General features: G+C 45.4%; 1 protein-coding gene across 1 annotated transcript in view; it reads left to right on the top strand.

The window, feature by feature from the left end:
• Positions 1-231: 231 nt before the first annotated feature.
• LOC138762346 (cation channel sperm-associated auxiliary subunit epsilon-like) overlaps positions 232-21,783 on the top strand; it is a 210,417-nt gene continuing 188,865 nt past the window's right edge. Inside the window, exons 1-7 of the mRNA XM_069936115.1 lie at positions 232-235; positions 344-509; positions 8,280-8,328; positions 12,222-12,295; positions 13,851-13,920; positions 16,267-16,349; positions 16,769-16,832. Coding sequence (XP_069792216.1) covers positions 232-235; positions 344-509; positions 8,280-8,328; positions 12,222-12,295; positions 13,851-13,920; positions 16,267-16,349; positions 16,769-16,832 — 510 coding nt within the window. The remainder of the gene's footprint in view (positions 236-343; positions 510-8,279; positions 8,329-12,221; positions 12,296-13,850; positions 13,921-16,266; positions 16,350-16,768; positions 16,833-21,783) is intronic.

Here is a 21,783-nt window from a genome sequence, read left to right as displayed (position 1 = left end):
AATGGATGAAGTGGAGTAGATGACCAGATGATGAAGGGGGCCAGTGCTGGAAGCTGATGGGAGATAGGAAGGGGAATGGGGGGGGGGGGGGGAGAGATGGGGATAGAAGGAAATGGTGGGGGGGGGGGGAAGAGCAGAGATTGTATCTCATCTGGAATGCAATAAATCTCACGTGGAAACAGTCCCTAAATGAGAGGGTGAGAAAACCACGTCGGCTCTCAGGCTGCTGACATGGGTGAGAGAGGCGGATGGGAAGCCACGCTCGAGCATCGCCCACCATGCGGCCGTCTCCGCGGAGGCAGGCCACGTGACCTCGCTTCACCGGGACCTGTTGTCCAATGAGAACCCCGGCTCACGGCGCGGGCGCGGGGCGAGGGGGAAGGCGCGCGTGCGGCGAACGGCGCCCGCCAACTGCCACCGGCGGGGGCGAGGATGCGGCGGGGCGGTGCAGGGGTGGTCCTGCCCGCGCTGCTGCTAATCCCCGTGGAAGTGGCCTCGGGTCTATGGAGGTGAGGAGAGGATGGCCGAGGTGGGAGGACCTCGATGGGAGGGTGGGAGGACCTCGGTGGGAGGGTGGGAGGACCTCGATGGGAGGGTGGGAGGACCTCGGTGGAGGCCCTCGGTGGGAGGGAGGGAGGACCTCGATGGGAGATGGGAGGACCTCGGTGGGAGGACCTCGATGGGAGGGTGGGAGGACCTCGGTGGGAGGGTGGGAGGACCTCGATGGGAGATGGGAGGACCTCGGTGGGAGGACCTCGATGGGAGGGTGGGAGGACCTCGGTGGGAGGGTGGGAGGACCTCGATGGGAGGGTGGGAGGACCTTGGTGGGAGGCCCTCGATGGGAGGGTGGGATTGCGGTGGGAGGACCTCGATGTTAAGGTGGGATTGCGGTGGGTGGACCTTGGTTTAATGTGGGTTGTGGTGGGAGGGTGGGTCGCGGTGGGTGAACTTCGATGGGATGGATGGTGATATTGCGATGGGAGGCTGGGTTGCGGAGAGAGGACCTTGGTGAAAGTTGGTATCGTGATGGGAGGACCTCAGTGAGAAGGTGGGTTGCTGCAGTTTTTCCACTGACACAAGCTTTTAAATTAGCTTGGAAAAACCAATAAATCACAAAAACTCCAAAAGTTTAAGATACCCAAACTCCCAATTTTCAATCTGAAAAGTTGAGCCCCCAGAGGACCCCAAAATCCAGCTGCAATTGAAATTCACCAAGACAAATGGTTACTTAAACAAAACTTGCTTTTAATTATCTTTAAACGTGAAAACAGAATCAAATGACCACAACAGCACGACCATTGTCTGCATGTTTGACGGTGAGGTTCAGATTTGTACAGAGAGAGAGGAGGGCCAGGCGTTTCGAGGAGGTGAGATTGGAATGAATGAGGGTAGTAGTGAAGTCAGTATGGTTGATGTCATGGCGTCAGTTGGAAATATAAAGGTCCAGAGCAGATAGAAGACTGGACAAGGTGTCTAGGAGGAGGAAGACATTTCAAAACAGGAAAAGAGATCTGTGGTGGGGTGGGGGGGTGGAGAATCGTGGTGTTGGAAGTAAGCATGGAGATGGAGCTGATAGAAGAAGAGTTCAACATCATGGCGTTCATGGAAATCATTAAGGTGTGAGCGAAGGGGGACAAAGGTGAGGCTTCCACTGATGACAGAGCGTTCAGTCTCCAAGAGGGGATGGTGAAGACCAGGCTGGTATTAGGGGAGGTTCAATGGGATGGAGGGTGTCAAGGAGGAGAGGAGGATGGGTTGGATCAGGAGGTGGAGGGTACAAAGGATCCAAGGGAGGATAGAGAGGGTTGGTAAAGTCAGAAGATGGAGAAAGGCCTGTGCGCTCCCGGAGGCAGGGTGGGAGTTTCTGATGGAGGCTCGGTTCTGTAGGTCTCAGGGGCCAAGGAGGAAACCCGCGTCTGAAGCTTGGTTCTGTCGGTCACCAAGTTCAGGGTGAAAGTTCATGTCGGATGCTTGATCCTGTAGGTCGCCGGATCCCTCCGCTTCTTATTGTTTGCTTAAGATTTCTTGTATTGACTGGATCATTATTTGCTGTTAACTCATTAATAGTTCTCTTTAATGAATGGTGTAAAGGCACATATGCTGAATAGCATAGAACTTTAGAATGCTACAGCATAGGAATCAGGCCATTCAGCCTTCTAGTCTGTGCCCACCAATATTCCGCTAATCCCAATGACCTGATCCCATTCCATAACCCTCCAGAACTCTCCCATCCATGTATCTATCCAATTTATTCTTACAATTTAAGATCAAGCCCACATTCAACATGTCAGATGGCAGCTCATTCCACTACCATCACTCTCTGAGTGAAGAAGTTCCCCCTCATGTTCCCCCTAAACATTTCCCCTTTCGTGCTAAAGCCATGACCTCCTGTATTTATCTCCCCCAAACTAAGTGGAAAAAGCCTACTTGCATCCACTCTGTCTATACTGCTCATAATCTTGTAAACCTCTAACAAATCTTCACTCATTCTTCTTCGTTCCAAGGAATAAAGTCCTAACCTATTTAATCTTTCTCTGTAACTCAATGCCTGAAGACCTTGCAAAATCTTAGTAAATCTTCTCTGCTCTCTTTTAGTTGATCAGAACTGCACACAATATTCCAAATTTGGCCTCACCAATGCCTTAAACAACTTCAACTTAACATCCCAACTCCTATACTCAATACTTTGATTTATAAAGGCTAAGATGCCAAAAAGCTTTCTTTACAACCCTGACCACCTATGATGCCACCTTCAGGAAACAATATATTGTAGTGAGCGAGCTGATTAAGTGAATGAGCGAGACCAGCAGTCGATTGGCTCATCAAAAATTATGAACTTTATTATGGTTAGCGCGCTGCCATTTTAAGGCATTCCAAGCTCCTGCCCCCACATGTCAGAAACCGCGTCATCGTGATGCAAGTATGTTGCCTGCATGCATGCAGACCCCGAGCTTCTGCCAGAAAAGAAAGACCGTGCGATGCCATCTTTTACACTGCTGCTCCATTGACACACGCGTAACACATTGAGCCGGTTCGCCTGTTCATCAACTATGTGCGTTGTCGTCCCCCTCCCCCCCCCCCCCACCCCAGAACCAGCACTAGTATCTGTGTTGTACAAAGTTTGCAAAATCCTTATTTTAGGGGGTCTACCCCTGCATTTGGCCGGCTGTAGTGAAACAGGCTGGTTTAAGTCCAGTTGTGCCGGTCTCAAATGGTCAGCGGTGAAAATCTCCTTTCCCCCAATGTCCAAAGTGAAAGTAGAGCTGTTGTTGCGTATTACCTTGTAAGGGCTCTCGTAAGGTCGTTGGAGGGGTAAGTGGTGCATGCCCCTGCGGAGAACACAAATTTGGAGTGCTTTACGTCTTTGCGGATGGAGGAGGTGGATTGTCCATGATGGACCAGTGGTTTTGGTGCGAGGTTGCCTAGTTTTTTTGCAGAGTCATTGTAGCACTCAGGTGTTTTTGGGCTCCTGACTGCGTGTGATCGGCAGGAACTCTCCAGGATCTGTCAAGGGTGCCCCATACCAACTCAGCTGATGATGCCTGTAGGTCTTCCTTCGGGGCTGTATGGATCCCGAGGAGGACTCGTGTAGCTTGTCCACCAAGCTGGGTCTAGGTAACCTGGCCATGAGGGCCGATTTTAGGAGCTTTTGAAAACGTTCAACCAGGCTGTTTGATTTGGGGTGGTAGGCTGTGGTGTGGTGTAGCTGTGTGTTGAGTAGGCTAGCTAATTCTGACCAAAGGGCAGAAGTGAACTGGGCTCCACAGTCTGTGGTTAAATGTGCTGGGATGCCGAAACGGGATACCCACGTGGTCAGTAGGGCTCTAGCGCAGGAGTTAGCTGTGGTTTTGGTGATAGGTACAACCTCGGGCCATCTGGAGAACTGGTTGATGATGGTAAGGAGGTAATGGTAACCTCACAAGACTGGTAGGGGTCCCACGATGTCGACGTGTATATGGGCGAATCTGCGGGTTCGCATGTTGAAATGTTGGAGGGGGACTTCAGTGTGCCTGTTGACCTTGGCCATCTGATGGTGCGTGCACATCTGTGCCCATTCACTGACCTGTTTTCGCAAGCCATGCCATACGAAATGAGGGGAAACCATGTGGACTGTGGTTCTGATGGAGGGTTGGGAAAGCCATGAATTGAGTCGAATGCCCTCTTCTACAGAGCAGGAAAAACAGGTCAGGAGTGGCTCGTGGACACATCACAGAGTAGTGTCCTGTCATTTTGGTATGTCCTGCAGCTGTAAGCCCATGATGGCAGTGTGGAAAGTGCGAGTCTTGGCTTCCACCTGTTGGGCCTGTGCAAGCTCCGAGTAATAGAACCCCTGTGACAGTGTCTGAAGTGTAGACCTAGAAAGGGCGTATGCCACTACATTGTCTCCCTGAGAGGTGTCGGAGGTCGTTGTGAACTCGGAGATGTAGGTGAGGTGGTGCTGTTGGCGGGCTGACCAGGGTTCTGAAACTTTGCAACGTGAAAGTTAAAGGCTTATGGTTCGTGAAGACCATGAATGGCCTCCCCTCCAGGAAGTATCTAAAATGCTGTATTGCAAGGTAAAGTGCTAGCAGCTTTCTGTCGAAAGCATTGTATTTCAGCTCTGGTGGTCGCAAGAGTCTGCTGAAAAATGCCAGGGGTCTCCAGTGGCCATCAACAAGCTGTTCAAGTACTCATCTGATTGCAGTGCTCAAAGCATCGACAGTTAGGGCAGTGGGGACATCTGTCCTTGGGTGTACAAGCAACGTGGCATTGGCTAGGGCATCTTTGGTATGTTGGAAAGCTGCTGCGGCCTTGTAATCCCATGCCAGATCTTTGTTAGTTCTGGCCATCATGGTGAAGAGTGGGCGGGTGATGCTGGAGGCTGCTGGGTTGAAACGGTTGTAAAAAGTAACCATACCCACAAATTCCTGCAGGCCTTTTACTGTAGTAGGCCTGGTGAATTGGCAAATGGCTTCCACTTTACTTGGTAGGGGTGCTGAGCCATCTATGGTGATCCTATGGCCTAGGAAGTCAATGACCTCCAATCCAAACTGGCAATTGGCCGGGTTGACAGTGAGGCCAAAATTGCTGAAGTGGGAGTACAGCTGGTGCAGGTGGGAAACATGTTCCTGCCGATCTTTGCTTGTGATGAGGATGTCATCCAGGTAGATGAACGGGAAATCCAAATCCCTATCAACTGCAACCATGAGGCACTGGTATGTTTGTGCTGCATTCTCGAGGTTGAATGGCATGCATAGGAACTCGACGAGGCCAAAAGGAATAATTATGTCTGTCTTCTTTATGTTGTCAGGGTGTATGGGAATCTGATGGTAACCGTGCACCAGATCGACCTTGGAGAAGATCAAGCTCCATGTAGGTTGGCAGAGAAATCCTGTATGTGGGGAACAGGATAGCGGTCTGGAGTCATGGTGTCATTCAGGCGCCTGTAATCTCCACATAGTTGCCAGCCACCGGAGGCCTTTGGGACCATACGTAATGGTGAGGCCCAGGGGCTATCGTATCTGTGACGATGCCCAGTTTCTCCATGCACTTAAACTCTTGCCAGGTGCAGTTTATCTGGAGGTAGTCATTGGGCATGTGCATGGAGGGATGGTCCCCGGTGGTTATATGGTGTGGAATGCCACATTTCGGAATGACAGATGATGGACAGAAACTCAGCCAAGATGTTGCTGTATTCATCGGTGGAAGACACGACCAAGGCCAGTTGAGGGGTTGGCATTCCAGCCTCTCCGAGAGGGAAAGTCTGGAAAGTTTCAGCATGTGCCAATCGTTTGGCTTTTAGGTCAACTAGAAGGTTGTGTACCATCAAGAAATCTGCCCCTAGGAGTGGCTTTTCCACTGATGCATGTTTGAAATCCCAGTTGAAAGTTTTGTTTCCTAACCGCCCTGCCACCCGTCGTTTTCCAAAAGTCTTTATCAAGCTGTTGTTGGCTGCTCGCAGGGTGGGGCCAAGGTGTATTGTATGGGTTTCGAGCGCCGTTGGTCAGATGACACTAATTTTTGTACCTGTGTCAATGAGAAATCTGTGGCCCAAGATTTTATCACTAACATGGAAGAGGCTGTCTGGATGGCCATCACTGAAGAAATCAGCGGTGGCTGGGCGTGGTGTTCTCTGGAAATGTGCAGGGCTGTCTGCATTTATGGGCATCTGTTCATCTGTTCCCCACCTTTGGTGCCTGCTCCTTTGGTTGGCTTGCGGAGGCATTATTGGTCTCAGGATAGTTGGGGTTTGGTCTGCAGCACTGCCTGATGTCTGGCCAGCTGACTGACAGTGGACTCGTTTTCTCGCTTGGTCCACCATGTGATGTCTGCTTTGGCAGTGACCTTTCAGGGATCGCTGAAGTCTTCATCCGCCAGCTGCAGCTGAATGTCATCAAGCAGCTGTTCTAGAAATGCCTGCTGGAACATGAGGCAGGGTTTATGACCCTCTGCCAGTGTGAGCATCTCATCCATGAAGGTATATGGCATTCTGACCTCCAGGCCATCCTGATGCATGAACCTGGCTGCCCTCTCATGTCTGGAGAGCCCATACGTGCTGATGAATAACGCTTTCAGTGCGTTGTATTTATCTTCCTCTGTTGGGGCCTGGATGAGGTCATCTACTCTGGCTGCGGTCTCTTGGTCCAAGGAGCTGACCATGTGGTAATATTTAGTAGACTCAGAAGAGATTTGTTTAATCTAGAACTGTGCCTCCTCCTGACCGAACCATGTGGGGGGTTGGAGTGTCCAGAAGGTGGGTGGTTTTAGCGCAACGTCACTTACTGCTGCAGCGTCCATGCTGAGGAGTCCAAAAACGATTGGACCCGTTGGGGGTCACCAATGTAGTGAGTGAGCTGACTAAGTGATCGAAGGAAGCCAGCACTCAGTGGTCTCATCAGAATTCGTAAACTTTATTGAGGCTAGCGCGCTGCCATTTTAAGGCGTACCAAAGTCACGACCCCACGCACCAGAAACTAGGTCATTGTGACGCAAGCGTGCTACCTGCATGCAAGCAGGCCCCGAGTTTCTGCCGGAAAAGAAAGTCTGCTTGGCACCATCTTTGATGCTGCTGCCCGCTGATGCATGCGTAACACACGAGCCGGTTTGCCTGTCCCATCAACTATGTGCATCGCCACATTATCTGTATTTCAAGTTCTCTTTGCTCCTCTGCATTCTTCAGTGGCCTACCATTTGCTGTGTATGTCCTACCTTGGTTTGCTCTTCCAAAATGCAACGCCTCACATTTGTCTGCATTAAATTCCATCTGCCATATACTGGCCCCTTGCCCATCTGAACTCCCGACTGCTCATGTGAACACCGGATGCCCAGCTGCCCACCCATCCGAGCTCCCAACCACAGACCTTTGCTCTGGCCATTCACCCACCCGAGCTCCCAATGCCCCAGTTGCGGACACCACCCAGTTCCGCCCATCTGATTTCCTGTCGCTCCGGCTGCCCGCCCACCTGAACTCCCAACACCTTTGGCCGCCCACCCATCCTCACCCCAGCCATCCACACATTTGAACTCCTGCCACTCCAGCCGCCAGCCCATCCAAGCTCCTGACTACCCTTGCAAAATCCCAACATCCCAGCCACCTGCCCATCAGAACTCCCATTGATCCAGCTGCCTGCCCATTCAAGCTCCTAACCGCAGATCCTCATCCCCGAACACTGGCCCATTTGATGTTTCGACACCCTGACCACAGACTTACCACCCAGCCCCGCCCATCTGAACTCCTGACATATCGGCTGCCCATTCATCCGAACTTCTGACTGCAAATCCTCAACCCATCGGAACTCTCAACGTTCTGGCCTCCTGCTCATCCGAGTTCCCGACACCCCAACCTCGGGCTTAACACCTAGTCTCAGCCATCCAAGTTCCCGATGCCCCGAATGTGGACTTACCACATGGTCCTGGTCATCTGAGCTCCCAATGCCTTGAACGACCCAGGTTCTTACCAAGGTTAAAAGTTTGACCCATATAAAAGACAATACCCCCTTTTTTTGACCCAAAAAAGTGATCCAAAAAAATTTTACGATTATACAACGTATAGTTACCCTGTAGATGAATTTCAGTAGATATAGATGTATAATATAAGCAAATGTAATGATATGCTGGGACAGTGAATTATTTGTTCTGTCTTGAAAACCTGTATAACATAGCATGATTTCCTAATATAGAAACAAGGATGACATGTTACAGCTGTACAAGATGTTTGTGAGACAGATTTGGAGTCGTGTGCAATTCTAAATAATTTTAAACACAACCAATTAATACTAACTTTAAGGTGACTTTTTCAGATATTCTAACAAAGTCGATGGTCAAATTGCAATGAATACACGAAGCACTGTAAGTGATTTTGCCATATTAGCAGTGACTTAGAATTTTCCTCATCATTACATTGCAAATTAGCTGCCATGTCTCCAAAATTACAAAGTGTATTTAATTGGCTGCCAAACTCTTTGGGGTACAATATTCTGGAAAGGACACAAGAGGCCTAATGGAAATGCACGTTTCAAGAAAAAAAGTTAGGTGGATAACTTGACTGATTAATGGGAAACATTGACATATCTGGGCCTTTGATTATCATAATGTAACACATGCTGTTCTGGATATCACCTTTTGGAGTAACTCAGATGACAGCTGAACTTGATCATGTCATAAAGAAGGGTACCCAAAGTGAAATGGATACAGGAAGGCTGCAAAGAGATGTAGTAAGTTGTGAGCGGGTAAATTAAATTTGCAGTATAATATGAGGAAATGGGAAGTTGTTCATTTTGGCATGGAAAGAAAATAAATGTAAAAGAAGATGCAGAGGGATCTGATTGATAAAAGAACCACATGCCAAGAGTAGGTGATTGGGTGATACAAATTTTTCTCTTTTTATCAAAATCAGTTTGGTCCATATTTTTCAATTTCAGCAATTATTTTGCAGACCTATTTGCTAATAATTTTGTCACTATTTTAAAGTCTGCATTTAACGATGAAATTGGTCTATACAATGCTGGTTTTAAAGGATCTCTATCTTTTATTGCCATATTAAAAGATTCTGGTAAAGTATATGTTTCAACTGCCTGCCCTAATACTTCCATAAAAGGAGGCATTAATAAATCCTTAAACTCTTTATAAAGCTCAGGTGGGAAACCATCCTCTCCCAGCAACTTAATACTTTGTAATGAGCTCAATGCTTCCCTAACCTCCACTAGGGAGACAGGAGCAGCCAATTCTCTCTGCTCTTACAAATTTAATTTAGGTAAGTTTATTTGTGACAAAAAAATTATCTGTTTTATTATCAACACCTTTCTCTTAGATTATTTTACTTGATGCAGCTCAGATAACTCCTCTCACTCTTCTTTCTTTGGCTTGGCTTCGCGGACGAAGATTTATGGAGGGGGTAAAAAGTCCACGTCAGCTGCAGGCTCGTTTGTGGCTGACAAGTCCTCTCACTTCTTTTTTCTTTGGCTTGGCTTCGCGGACGAAGATTTATGGAGGGGGTAAAAAGTCCACATCAGCTGCAGGCTCGTTTGTGGCTGACAAGTCCGATGCGGGACAGGCAGACACGGTTGCAGCGGTTGCAGGGGAATATTGGTTGGTTGGGGTTGGGTGTTGGGTTTTTCCTCTTATGCCTTTTGTCAGTGAGGTGAGCTCTGCGGTCTTCTTCAAAGGAGGTTGCTGCCCGCCAAACTGTGAGGCGCCAAGATGCACGGTTTGAGGCGTTATCAGCCCACTGGCGGTGGTCAATGTGGCAGGCACCAAGAGATTTCTGTAGGCAGTCCTTGTACCTTTTCTTTGGTGCACCTTTGTCACGGTGGCCAGTGGAGAGCTCGCCATACAACACGATCTTGGGAAGGCGATGGTCCTCCATTCTGGAGACGTGACCCATCCAGCGCAGCTGGATCTTCAGCAGCGTGGACTCGATGCTGTCGACCTCTGCCATCTCGAGTACTTCGACGTTAGTGTCATTATAATTGCCTTTATTTAAGATGAGGACACTATGGGCCTATGGTATTCATCCTCAAACTGCATTTAAAGGGGACAGACAGCACAGTAATAGGCCCTTCTGGCCCACACATCGGACCACCCAATTATACTTAATTAGCTTACAACCTCATATGTTTCCCACAGTAGTTGGATATAGTTGACATGATTAGTAAATATGCATAAGTCACCAAAATTGGTAATGTTCTGGACAGTAAGAAAATATGCCTTAAGTTTACAACAGTATCTTGATTAGTTTGCAAAGTGGACCAAAGAATGACAAATGGAATTTAACTCTGACAAATTTAAGATGCGGCACTTTGGTAAGTCAAACCAGGGCAGGACTTGCACAGTAAATAGCACGTCCTTGGAAAGTGCTGTAGAACCAAGAGACCTTGAATTGCATAATTCCCAGAAAGTGGTGAGTCGGGGTACTGAATTGGAACCTCATGATATATCTGTACCAGGCATTGGTAAGTTCAAACCTAGAGTACTGTGTCCAGTTATAGTCACCCAGCTATAGGAAGAATCTCAAGTGTTGCTGGGAGTGATGGGCTTGAATTCTACTTTTAGTTGAAGTTAATGTAAAGCTGACTGTACATATATAACCCAGCAAAACACTATTTCTACAGACCACAGTGCACAAACATACTCTATACTGTACATCATTATATCAAAACATAAAGATATAATTTGAAATAAATATATACTGTATATTCTCGAATGGTTTATTCAGTAACAGTATACTGTAGGAAGAAGCTATATCCCAGCCTGGCATTTCTGATTTTGATGCTCCAGTACCTCCCTTGGAAAGGTTGTCAGTGAAAGATGCCGTGCGTTAGATGGAAAAGGTCTTCTATAATTCTTTGAGCCTCATTTAACCAATGCTCTTGGTAAATGTCAATAGAGGAAAGGGAAGAACCCTGTGATCTTCTTGGCTGCTTTGATGATCTTTATTGATTTCTGGTCTAGTGCTTTGCAGCTACCATACCACACAATGATGTAGTCACACAGAACATGCTCAATTATGCTCATGTAAAATGTTGTCAAGATGGATGGAGGTAACCTTGCCCTCTTCATTCTCCTTAGGAATGCACTGCTGAGCATTCCTGGGTCCAGGATAGGTCGTCCTTTATATATGCACCAAGGAAGAGGTTGGATAGGCTTAGTCTTTATTCCTTGGATATAAGGAAGCTGAGGGGTCATGTTATAGATGTTTATAAAATGAGGGACGAGGGTAAAGTGAAGGCTCACTGTCTTTTTCTATTCTAGAACTAGAAGGCATATGTATAAGGTTGGAAGGCAGAGATTTAAGGGGAATCTGAGGGGCAATATCCTCTGTCAGAAGGTAGTCCACATCTGAAATGAGATTTTTTTTAAATATTTTAAAACAAATTTTTGACATATTGCATGATAATAGGCCTTTTGGCCCACGAACCTATGCCACCCAATTACCTACAACCCTCGTACATTTTTGTTTGGTGGGAGGAAACTGGAACACCCAGAGGAAACCCACACAGACACAGAGAGAATGTACAAATTCTGTGCATACAATGCCAGATTCAAACTCCGGTCCCCGTCACTGGCGCTATAACAGCATTGCGCTAACCGTGCCACCCAAGATGCCAGAGGAAACTTTAGAAGTGAGTACAATTATGACATTCAAAAGACATTTATTCAGATAGATTACAAGGATATTGACCAAATGCAGGCAAATGGGACTAGCCCAGAATGCCACCTTGTTCAGCATGGATGAGTTGTGCTTGGGCGCCTGTTCTATGCTGTGTGACTCACTTGTACAAAAATAAATGTTCACATTAGGATGGCAAAGGAAAATGTAGCAAATACTAAGAGCTGAATATTATTAGAAGCCTAGAGGCGCACACTATGAGATTGAAGTGGAAATTTAGAACATGAAATATGTAATGAGGCAAATGGTTTTTTTTAATGAAAATCAATTGAATAGCTAAGAATAGGGCAAAAGTAACCTGAGAGAAGAGATATGATTCTAAAAGAAAACTTTACATCTTCTCTGAGCAGAATGAGATGGGCACATTTTTTTAAAAGAAAATATATATTGAGAAAATTAAATCAAAGAGTTTAGTGTCTAAAATCAAATAAATCAGTATGGGCAGGATAAAATGGAAGAAAATAGTAGATGTTTCCTCTAAATTTTTATTGCTTTAGTAACAAAAGTTATTGTAGAATTTAGATAAGCATTTGATTCAATTCAACATTTAATATCAGCTTTTTAAAATTTACAGCTCTACCTGGATTATGAAGGAGACTCACTCATACAATGGATTGTTCCAAAACCATGTACAGTCAGCTCTCTAATGTAAGATCACACTTCACAAACTGGTTAGAGAAGAAAAAAAGATTTTAAACAGGGAAAAGAAAAATATCTGTAATAATGATCTTTCCCAAAATTCATTGTGCAATGCTATTCTCTGTGTGATGCAGTGAAATTTATTTTGTGTTCTGAAGGGTAACACACCAATAATTATTTCTGGGTTGTATTACATCATTCAGAGATGTTCCTGTTATCAGAAAGCCTGAAGTGTCGGCATGGGATGCCTGAAAGAGAAGTAAATTGTAGAGTTTTTTTTGCAAACAATTTGTGTTAATTATAATTAAATTCTGTAGCACCATTAGCATTGATCCTGACCTTGCATTGGGAAAGTGGTTGTTGAAACTCAGGATGCTTCCTTTTGGAATAATTCTCGGCATTTTCTTGGTGTCCTAATGATTGGCCTCACAACCACAGCAAACTTCCTTTGTGAAAGGTGTAACTCCAAACTGTGATTCTCATTGAAGTGTTTCTGCCAGCTTTACTGCTGCATTTGTTCAAATGCTGTCATAGGTAAGAACTTTCATCATCCCTTGTATATATTATGGATGTGGAATGGACTGCATTCAAAGAGGTCTAAATGGAATTTAAGTTGAATGACAATGAGATTTTTTTGAGTGGATATTGAGTAGATTTATCTTAACTCTGCTACTTCAATTGATGTGTTTGATAAATTATTAAAATGATTATGGAGCCGTAGGCTCCTAGAACGCTTTCACCAGCGTTGTCTCCGCTCCATCCTCAACATCCATTGGAGCGCTTACATCCCTAACGTCGAAGTACTCGAGATGGCAGAGGTCGACAGCATCGAGTCCACGCTGCTGAAGATCCAGCTGCGCTGGATGGGTCACGTCTCCAGAATGGAGGACCATCGCCTTCCCAAGATCGTGTTATATGGCGAGCTCTCCACTGGCCACCGTGACAGAGGTGCACCAAAGAAAAGGTACAAGGACTGCCTAAAGAAATCTCTTGGTGCCTGCCACATTGACCACCGCCAGTGGGCTGATATCGCCTCAAACCGTGCATCTTGGCGCCTCACAGTTTGGCGGGCAGCAACCTCCTTTGAAGAAGACCGCAGAGCCTACCTCACTGACAAAAGGCAAAGGAGGAAAAACCCAACACCCATCCCCAACCAACCAATTTTCCCCTGCAACCGCTGCAATCGTGTCTGCCTGTCCCGCATCGGACTTGTCAGCCACAAACGAGTCTGCAGCTGACGTGGACTTTTTACCCCCTCCATAAATCTTCGTCCGCGAAGCCAAGCCAAAGAAGAAAATGATTATGAATATAAAAGAATAAAAATCATTAATTATTATATGTAAAGTTGTGGCAATGATTTCATTCAAATCAAGTAATATTAAAACAAACTATTTGTATTAGTTTTATGGAGCCCAGCAATACATGGGCATTCCAAATAGATCTGCAGACAAGACTATAGATAGTATATTTAATGCCATAATGATGGAGTCCTAGAATTCAGATTTAAATGATAAGATCAAAATAGAATTAAATTCATTTAATACCATTCTTTGTTTTTCTACAGGTCTCCTTCTGTTGCATTAAACTGCCCTATGCGTGGAAAGTATAAAATTTATCCACAGGTTTCAAACCAGGCATGTATTTCTCTCTTGAGAGAAAAAAAAATTTCAAGCAATGTTTCCTGTACTGAATTTCTTTCCCCAACTTGGCTAAAGTATGTCTAAGATTTTGTGCTACTGCTATTGTTAATTCTGTAATAGGAAACACGTTTTAGATCACATTTCTATTCACATAAAACAGCATAAACTGTAGTCCAGAATACTTGGTACAAAATAGGCAGGCACTACATCTCCAAACACCCAGGAACATTGCAATTATGATACTGGAAGAGCAAACCAGAGGTCTAGACCAAAATTCTGGATGTAGAACCGTATTTCAGCACAAAGAGGCATTTCAGTGCTACCTGACTATGCCCATCCATTTTTCTGCTTAGTCCCACTGACATACACCCAGTCCATAGCCCTCCATACCTCTCCCATCCATGTACCTGTCCAAATTCTTCTTAAATATTAAAATTGAGCTTGCATTCATCACTTCAGCTGGCAGCTCATTCCATACTCCCACCACTCTTTGTGTGAAGACATTTCCTGAATATTCCCCCTAAACTTTTCTCCTTTCATCCTTAACCTATGTTCTCTGATTTGATCTCACCTATCCTCAGTGGAAAAAGCCTACCTCCCAAGGAGATGATTTTGGACTTCAGAAGGAAGTCAGGGGAACCTGACTCAGTCCTCATCAAGGACTCAGTAGTGGAGAGAGGATCAAGAACTTCAAATTCCTGGGTGTCAACATCTCTGAGGATCTGTCCTGGAGCCACCATGTTGATGCAATCACAAAGAAGGCTCGCCAACGGCTATACTTTGTGAGATGTCTGAGGAGATTCGGTACGTCACCAAAGACTCCTGTAAACTTCTACAGGTGTACTGTGGAGAGCATTCTGGCTGGTTGCATCACTGCCTGGTATGGAGGCACCAACACTCAGGACAAGGATAAACTCCAGAGGGTTGTTAACTTGACCTGCAACATCACAGGCACCAGACTTCATTCCATCGAGGGCATTTACATGAAGCGAAGTACAGCCAGGGGATAAGACTTGCTGAAGTGTGGTTGTGTTATGGCTCGGTATGCATTCTTCATGGTGGTTTAGCAGTGTTCAAGTGTTGGTTCCCCTGGTCTCGCATTTGAAGTGTTGGTGGTAGTTTGTCAGAGTCTTCTTCAGGTTGGCCTGATGGAATTCCCCCACAATGAATGGGAAGGCACCAGGATTTACTGTCTCATGGCTGTGAATCACAGTGCTCAGTCCCTCCAGTGCCAACCTGACATTAGCCTAGGGTGGAATGTACGCTGTGCCAGGATGACAGCGGTGAACACTTGATCACCAGATGTTCTAAGTCGGGAGAACAGGGCTGGGACGTGACTGTACCATGCTGAATTGATGATGACACAAGCACCACCTCACCTGGTTTTTCCAGATACCGGTGTTCAATCAGCCTGATAGAGGGTGTAGCCCTTGTAGTCCAGAATGTCCATGTTTAGCCACATTTCTATAATACACATCACGCAGCATGCCCTGACGACTCTAATGTTGAAGTCTGGCTTAGAGTCCATCAGGTTTGTTTTCCAAGGATTGTACGTTGACAGGAGGGTGGTAGGGAGCGGAAGCCTCAGGTCCTGGCTATAGCCCCCCCCCCCCCCCCCCCCGTGATCACGTGGTTGGGTCTTCTTTACGTGGCTGTGGGTCCGCTGCTGGTAGTTTCTGTGGTGTTTAAATGATCCATGTGCTGTCCCTTTAAATCAGACGCAATGTTTAAATGTGCTGATAACCTAATAACTCAGAATTTTTTTGTTTTAAAGATTACATTTTTTAGCTTCCCCTCCTACTTCAAACTACCTCCGTAATTTAATTTCTGAGTCAGCGAGAGATCCAGGAATGGAAATTGGGCATTCAACCCCTCCAAAATTTTTCATGTATTCTATTAAATCACAATGAACTGCCCCTAGATGCTCTTTAAATAGATTTTCTTTGTTTATTTTAATGCTCTTAACAGGAAATGCACAATTAACAAAGAGGTCAGAGCAACATTTCAAAACCTTTCTGAGGGCTTTATTAATGCAGAGGATCTAAAGTTTTAGATGTACTGCTGCTGCCATTTTGATTTTGACATGAGTTAAACAGTGGATTGCTGACTTCCTGCAGTTGTACTTGGAATTATGCTTGTTGGATCTGTGCCAAATTAAACCAGACCCAGATTCAGCAATCATATTTCCTAATCTAAACTGATTTTTGTTTGAATTAATTAAATATATTTAATAATATTTCAATATTTCTTGTTTTAAAATATTCCAAAAGTTTTTCAATGGTAATTGTGTGTTTAATAAATTAAATTTATAGTCTTGTTCATATTCCTCTTCTTTCTCAGACAATAGAAGATGCTCCCCGCATATTTAATTTGGGTGCTGCCTTGTTTAACTTTATATGGTACATGGCGAGAGTGCCTGAGAGGTAATTGTTAATGGTAGAAAATAAAATTTGAATTAATGCCTCAATTTGAGAGTACTCTAGAGCTTTGATACCCTATTTGATTGCTTGAAAATATCAGTATTTTGGCATCTGGCTCACCAGGTTGTTTCTGAACTTTGTTTTAAACTGGGGCCCCATTTCCCAGGCACCCTGTAAAAATGCTGGTCCTTGTCACCTGGGCTCCCTGCCTGTAAACATACTGGGCCCTACCTGCTTCTGGGCTTCCTGCCTTGTAAATCCACTAAGCCTTACATCTATCAAGAACAAAATTGGTTTTGTGGTTAATTCCAGAGGCATTAGTGGTATTTGTGGATTTGTACCCCATTTTTTTGTTGTTTTGCAAGCAGTTTGTAGTAATTAACAAACATGATTCTCACACATTCCATTGCTTGTTTGTTCAGTTCAGAATTTTATGATAATGAAGAGGACCATCCTGATGTGTATGAAAATTTTGTTCAGAAGGATGTAAGTAATTCTTGTAGAAATTAGGCTGAAGTTTTAATGCCTCAAATTGGATCACATAGACAAAATCAATATGTAATTGAATTTTTTTGGACATACAGCATGGTAACAGGCCCTTTTGGCCCACAAGCCTGTGCCGCCAATTACACCCAATTGACCCACAACCCTGGAACATTTTGAAGGATGGGAGGAAACTGGATCACCTGGGAGAATGTACAAACTCCTTTCCGATAGTGCTGGATTCGAGCCCTGGTTGCTGCTGCTTTAATAGCATTGCACTAACCGCTCTGCTTCTGTGTGCAAGTAGTGGCAGACATTCTGCAAGATTCCTGATACCCAGCCCAGAACTTGTCATGGAGACATAAGAGACACCAGATGCTATATTCTGGAGCAAAAACAAAACTGATGGAACTCAACAGGACAAGCAGCATCTGGAGGCAGATGGATTTTTGATATTTTAGGTCAAGGCCCTCTGTCAAGACTGAGAGTGTAGATGAGTGACCAACAATTTTTAAAATTTAGATCTAGACATACTGTACCGCATGGTAACAGGCCCTTTCGGCCAAGAGCCTGCGCCACCCAATGTAGACAACACTTTCCTTATTCTAATATATCCTAATTTCAAAAGCATGAGCAACAATATTCCGAATTTCGATCTCTTTAATCGAACAAATCAAACTATGTGCCTGTTACTTTATGTAGTTTTAATTCGTTAATAAAATGGATAAACATTTTGCATAGCTTTGCAGTAAGACTTTCATAACTATGAATAACAAAGTATTTACTGTATGATAGAGATATAAAACGTATATAAAGAAGCTAATGTGGCAGCCCACCACCACAGCGATCAAACCAGCACTCCAGGCAGCGAGCACACCTAAAAGCCAACAGATCACGCAGCGGCACAGGCCCTTGCCCGTCATGGACCTCAAGGGCCAGAGGCTGGTCCACGCAAAGACTTTTCAAACCTTCCCCCTCAAAGACGCCAAGCTTCCAGCACTCCACCTGGACTCCATGCAGTGATCCACCGATGAGTATGCCAAGGTCCTGGTCGAGTTCCTGACAGTGTTTCCCCCCCCCCCACCCAATTCACCATGGTGATGCCCCAACACTGGGTGCAGCAGCATATCTTTACCCAGGACCCTTCCTCCTTAAAAGCTCCAGCTGGTGAAGGAGGAATTCAAGAAACTGGACGAGCTCGGCATCGTACAGTGGTCAGACAGCCCATGTGCTTCTCCCCTGTCTATGGTGCCCAAGGCCACTGGGGATTGGAGACCATACAGCGACTACCATTGGCTGAACGAGGCCACACCAGATCAATACCCCGTGCTGCATATCCAGGACTTTGTGGCTAAGCTTCACAAGGCAAAGATCTTTTCCAAAGTGGACCTCGTGCGGGGATATCATCAAATCCCGGTTCACCTGAGGATATCCCCAAGACTGTCATCATCCCGTTCGGCCTGTTCAAATTCCTGCAAATGCCTTTCGGATTGAAGAACGCAGCACAAATGCAGCTAATGGATACTGCGGGCCGAGACCTGGATAGCTCCTTTGTCTACTTAGACGACATCCTCTTGGTGAGCAGGAACCGGCAAGAACACTTGACACACTTCCACACAGCTGAACGAGTTCGGACTGACGATCAACCCAGCCAAATGCCAGTTTGGGTTGGAAACCATCAATTTATCTATAGGATAACCAAGGAAGGAGACAGACCACTACCCAGCAAGGAGGAGACCATCTGTAAGTTTCCTAGGCCCAGCACATCCAGGGCACTACAGGAGTTTGTGGGGATGATCAACTTTACCACAGGTTCATCCCCTTGGACGCCCGGATCATGTGGTCCTTATTTGCCTGGATGGTAGGCAAGGCAAAGGACATCATATGGGACTTCGAGTCAGCAGAGGCCTTTGTGAAGGCAAGGAAGCCCAGGCAGGCACTGTTCTTTTGGTACACCCCAGGGCAGATGATCCAACGGTCTGACGATGGATGCCTCAGGAATGACGATCGGGGAGTTCTGGAGCAGCAGATCGAAGGGAGTTGGCGGCCGTTCGCTTTCTTCAGCAAGCATCTGCAGCCTCTAGACCTAAAGTACAGTGTTTTTTGACAGGGAGCTACTGGCGCTCTACTTGACAATCTGTCACTTCAGGTACTTCTTCAGGGTCAGGTCTTTTACAGCCTTCACTGACCACAAGCCCTTGACTTTCGCTTTGGCCAAGATCTCGGACCCCTGGTCAGCCCGCCAGTTAATGTCACCTGTCTTACATCTCAGAGTAAATCACAGATGTAAGGCACATCTTCAGCAAGGACAATGTGGTGGTCGACACACTGTCCAGATAGAGTATCCATGTGCTCTCAAGAAGAATGGATTTTGTGGCGTTGGCAGAGGCGTAGCAAGATGACAAGGAGATGCCCCAGGACAGCCATATTGGGACTGCAGCTCCAGGACATCCCAGTCGGCACAGTTAACACCTGCCTCCTGTGTGACGTGGACACCAGCCAGGTCAGACCCATCGTCCTGGTAGCTTGGAAATGGCAGGTTTTTGATTCCGTCCATGGACTGGCTCACCCATCTATTAGGACTTCGGTCCGGCTGGTGGCCAGCAAATACATGTGGGATGGATTACGGAAACAGGTCAGCAGGTGGGCGAAGGCATGCACACATTGCCAGTCAACCAACGTACAGCAAATACATAAACAAATACTATAAACAAATTTTGTATCTTGTCCCTTTAAGAGAGTTACAGCAGGATGGAGTTGACATTGAGTGGTTGCACACATCCTTTCTTATTTGATGTTTATAATAACATTTTCTGGGTTTCCTGCCAATTCTGCTGTCAAAGCTCTGGCTTATCTTTTCAAGGTTGCAAGTGTCTGGCCAGCTTTTGGCTCAATTTCAAACTGCAATTCACAGACAGGTTCTCATGGTTTTCTAGTATATTCTATTATTACAGCTTAATCTCTCTTGCTTTAAATTAAGTTGCTAATTCTTTTAGACAAATATTATGAGCCTTTCTTCTAAACAAAGTTCACAATTAAACTTTTCTTTGAATCAAAATATAGATGATACTTTTCTTATTCTAATATATCCTAATTTGAAAGTATCATCTTCCAAAAGCATGAATTACGCTATTCTGAATTTCAATCTCTTTAATTCAAAAAATCAAACTCTGGCTGTTACTTTATGGGCTTTAATTTGTTGATAAAATGGATAAACATTTTGCATAGTTTCGCATTAAGACTATCATAACGACAAATAACAAAGTATGATAGAAATATAAAACGTATATAGAGAAGCTCAAATTTTAAAGAGGTACATAACAGAAAAAAAACTCAAAGATTTCTCGTACTCACACTTCCCTCATATCTGGTTGAATAATGACCAAGTTGTTAGGCTGGGTGGACATTATGAAAATATTGCATCATAGTCACTATGGTAACACTACAAACAATAGTTAATTTAAAGCAGGGGTCTCAAGCTTGCGGCCCGCGTGCCAACTGCGGCCCTCGGGACAATAGTTTGTGGCCTCGCCTTAATATGAAAGTTTAATGTTAGTGCGGCCCACGAGTTTGATATGATTGGCACTTTTCAGTGTCGTGTGCAGAGCTGAACGAACCTACCAATCACGGTGGGGTATATTGCTCTCGGGGGCGGGACATCGGCTGGGCTTATTGCGAATATAAGCATATTTGTGTGCATTTTCTAATTGTCATTATATGCACGCAGTACATGCGCAATTTCCGCGGCCGCTCCCGCTTCACATGCTTCGGCGTCCAGTCTGAACCCGGAAGTTGTTGCTCAGCGGGACAGAAAAAGACTAAACATTGAAACTTCAACGCAACAGTGACACCAAGTGGAATTATATATATTATACAGCCCCAAACATGTCTTTTTCAAAGCCTGCAGTGAAGAGAAAGGTTGGTGAGCACAGACAATTTCAGGAAAAGTGGGAAGTGCAATATTTCTTTGTTGAGCACAGGGGTATCCCAACATGTCTTATTTGCACAGAGAAAGGTGCAGTGCACAAAGAATACAATTTGAAACGTCATTACACAGCTAGACATGCTGAGGAGTATGCAAAATACCAAGGAGATGAGAGAGCCAACCGGGTTGCTAATCTTAAAACATGTCTAGTGAGGCAACAGGATTTCTTTAAGAAAGCAACCAAAGAGAATAATGCAGCAGTCGAAGCTAGCTACGTGGTTAGTGAGATGATTGTTAAAGCAGGAAAGCCATTCACAGAAGGTGAATTTGTCAAAAAGTGCATATTACAGGCTGCAAGTATTGTCTGTCTAGAAAAGAAAGGTCAGTTTAGCAACATCAGCCTTTCTGCCAACACCGTGGCAGAGCGCATTTCTGACCTGTCAAGTGACGTTTATGATCAACTGTGTGAGAAAGCAAAATGTTTCAGTGTATACTCAGTCGCTCTTGATGAGACCACAGACATCACTGACACTGCCCAGCTCGCAATCTATGTTCGTGGTGTTGATGACAATTTTGAAGTCACAGAGGAATTGCTCACAGTAATTCCAATGCATGGCCAGACCACCGCTCAGGAGATATTTTACCAGCTGTGTGATGCCATTGAGAATGCCGGTTTGCCATGGAAGAGGTTTGTTGGAATAACAACCAATGGAGCGCCATCAATGACAGGGAGGAAAAATGGACTGGTGGCACTTGTTAAAAAAAAACTGGAAGAGGAGAGTGTGGAGGAGGCCATTGCTCTCCACTGCATTATCCATCAGCAGGCTCTTTGCAGCAAATGCCTGAAGTTTGACAATGTGATGTCTGTCGTTATGAAATGCATCAACCAAATCAGATCCAGGAGCTTAAAGCACAGAATTTTCTGTGCTTTTTTAGAGGAAATGGAGTGAGATTATGGGGATGTGCTCTACTTCACCGAGGTATGTTGGCTCAGCAGGGGAAACATATTGAAGAGGCTTTTTGAGTTGA

Source organism: Narcine bancroftii, chromosome 4, assembly GCF_036971445.1.
Source record: "Narcine bancroftii isolate sNarBan1 chromosome 4, sNarBan1.hap1, whole genome shotgun sequence".
Lineage (NCBI taxonomy): Eukaryota > Metazoa > Chordata > Chondrichthyes > Torpediniformes > Narcinidae > Narcine > Narcine bancroftii.
This window is presented reverse-complemented; position numbering and strand designations above follow the sequence as displayed.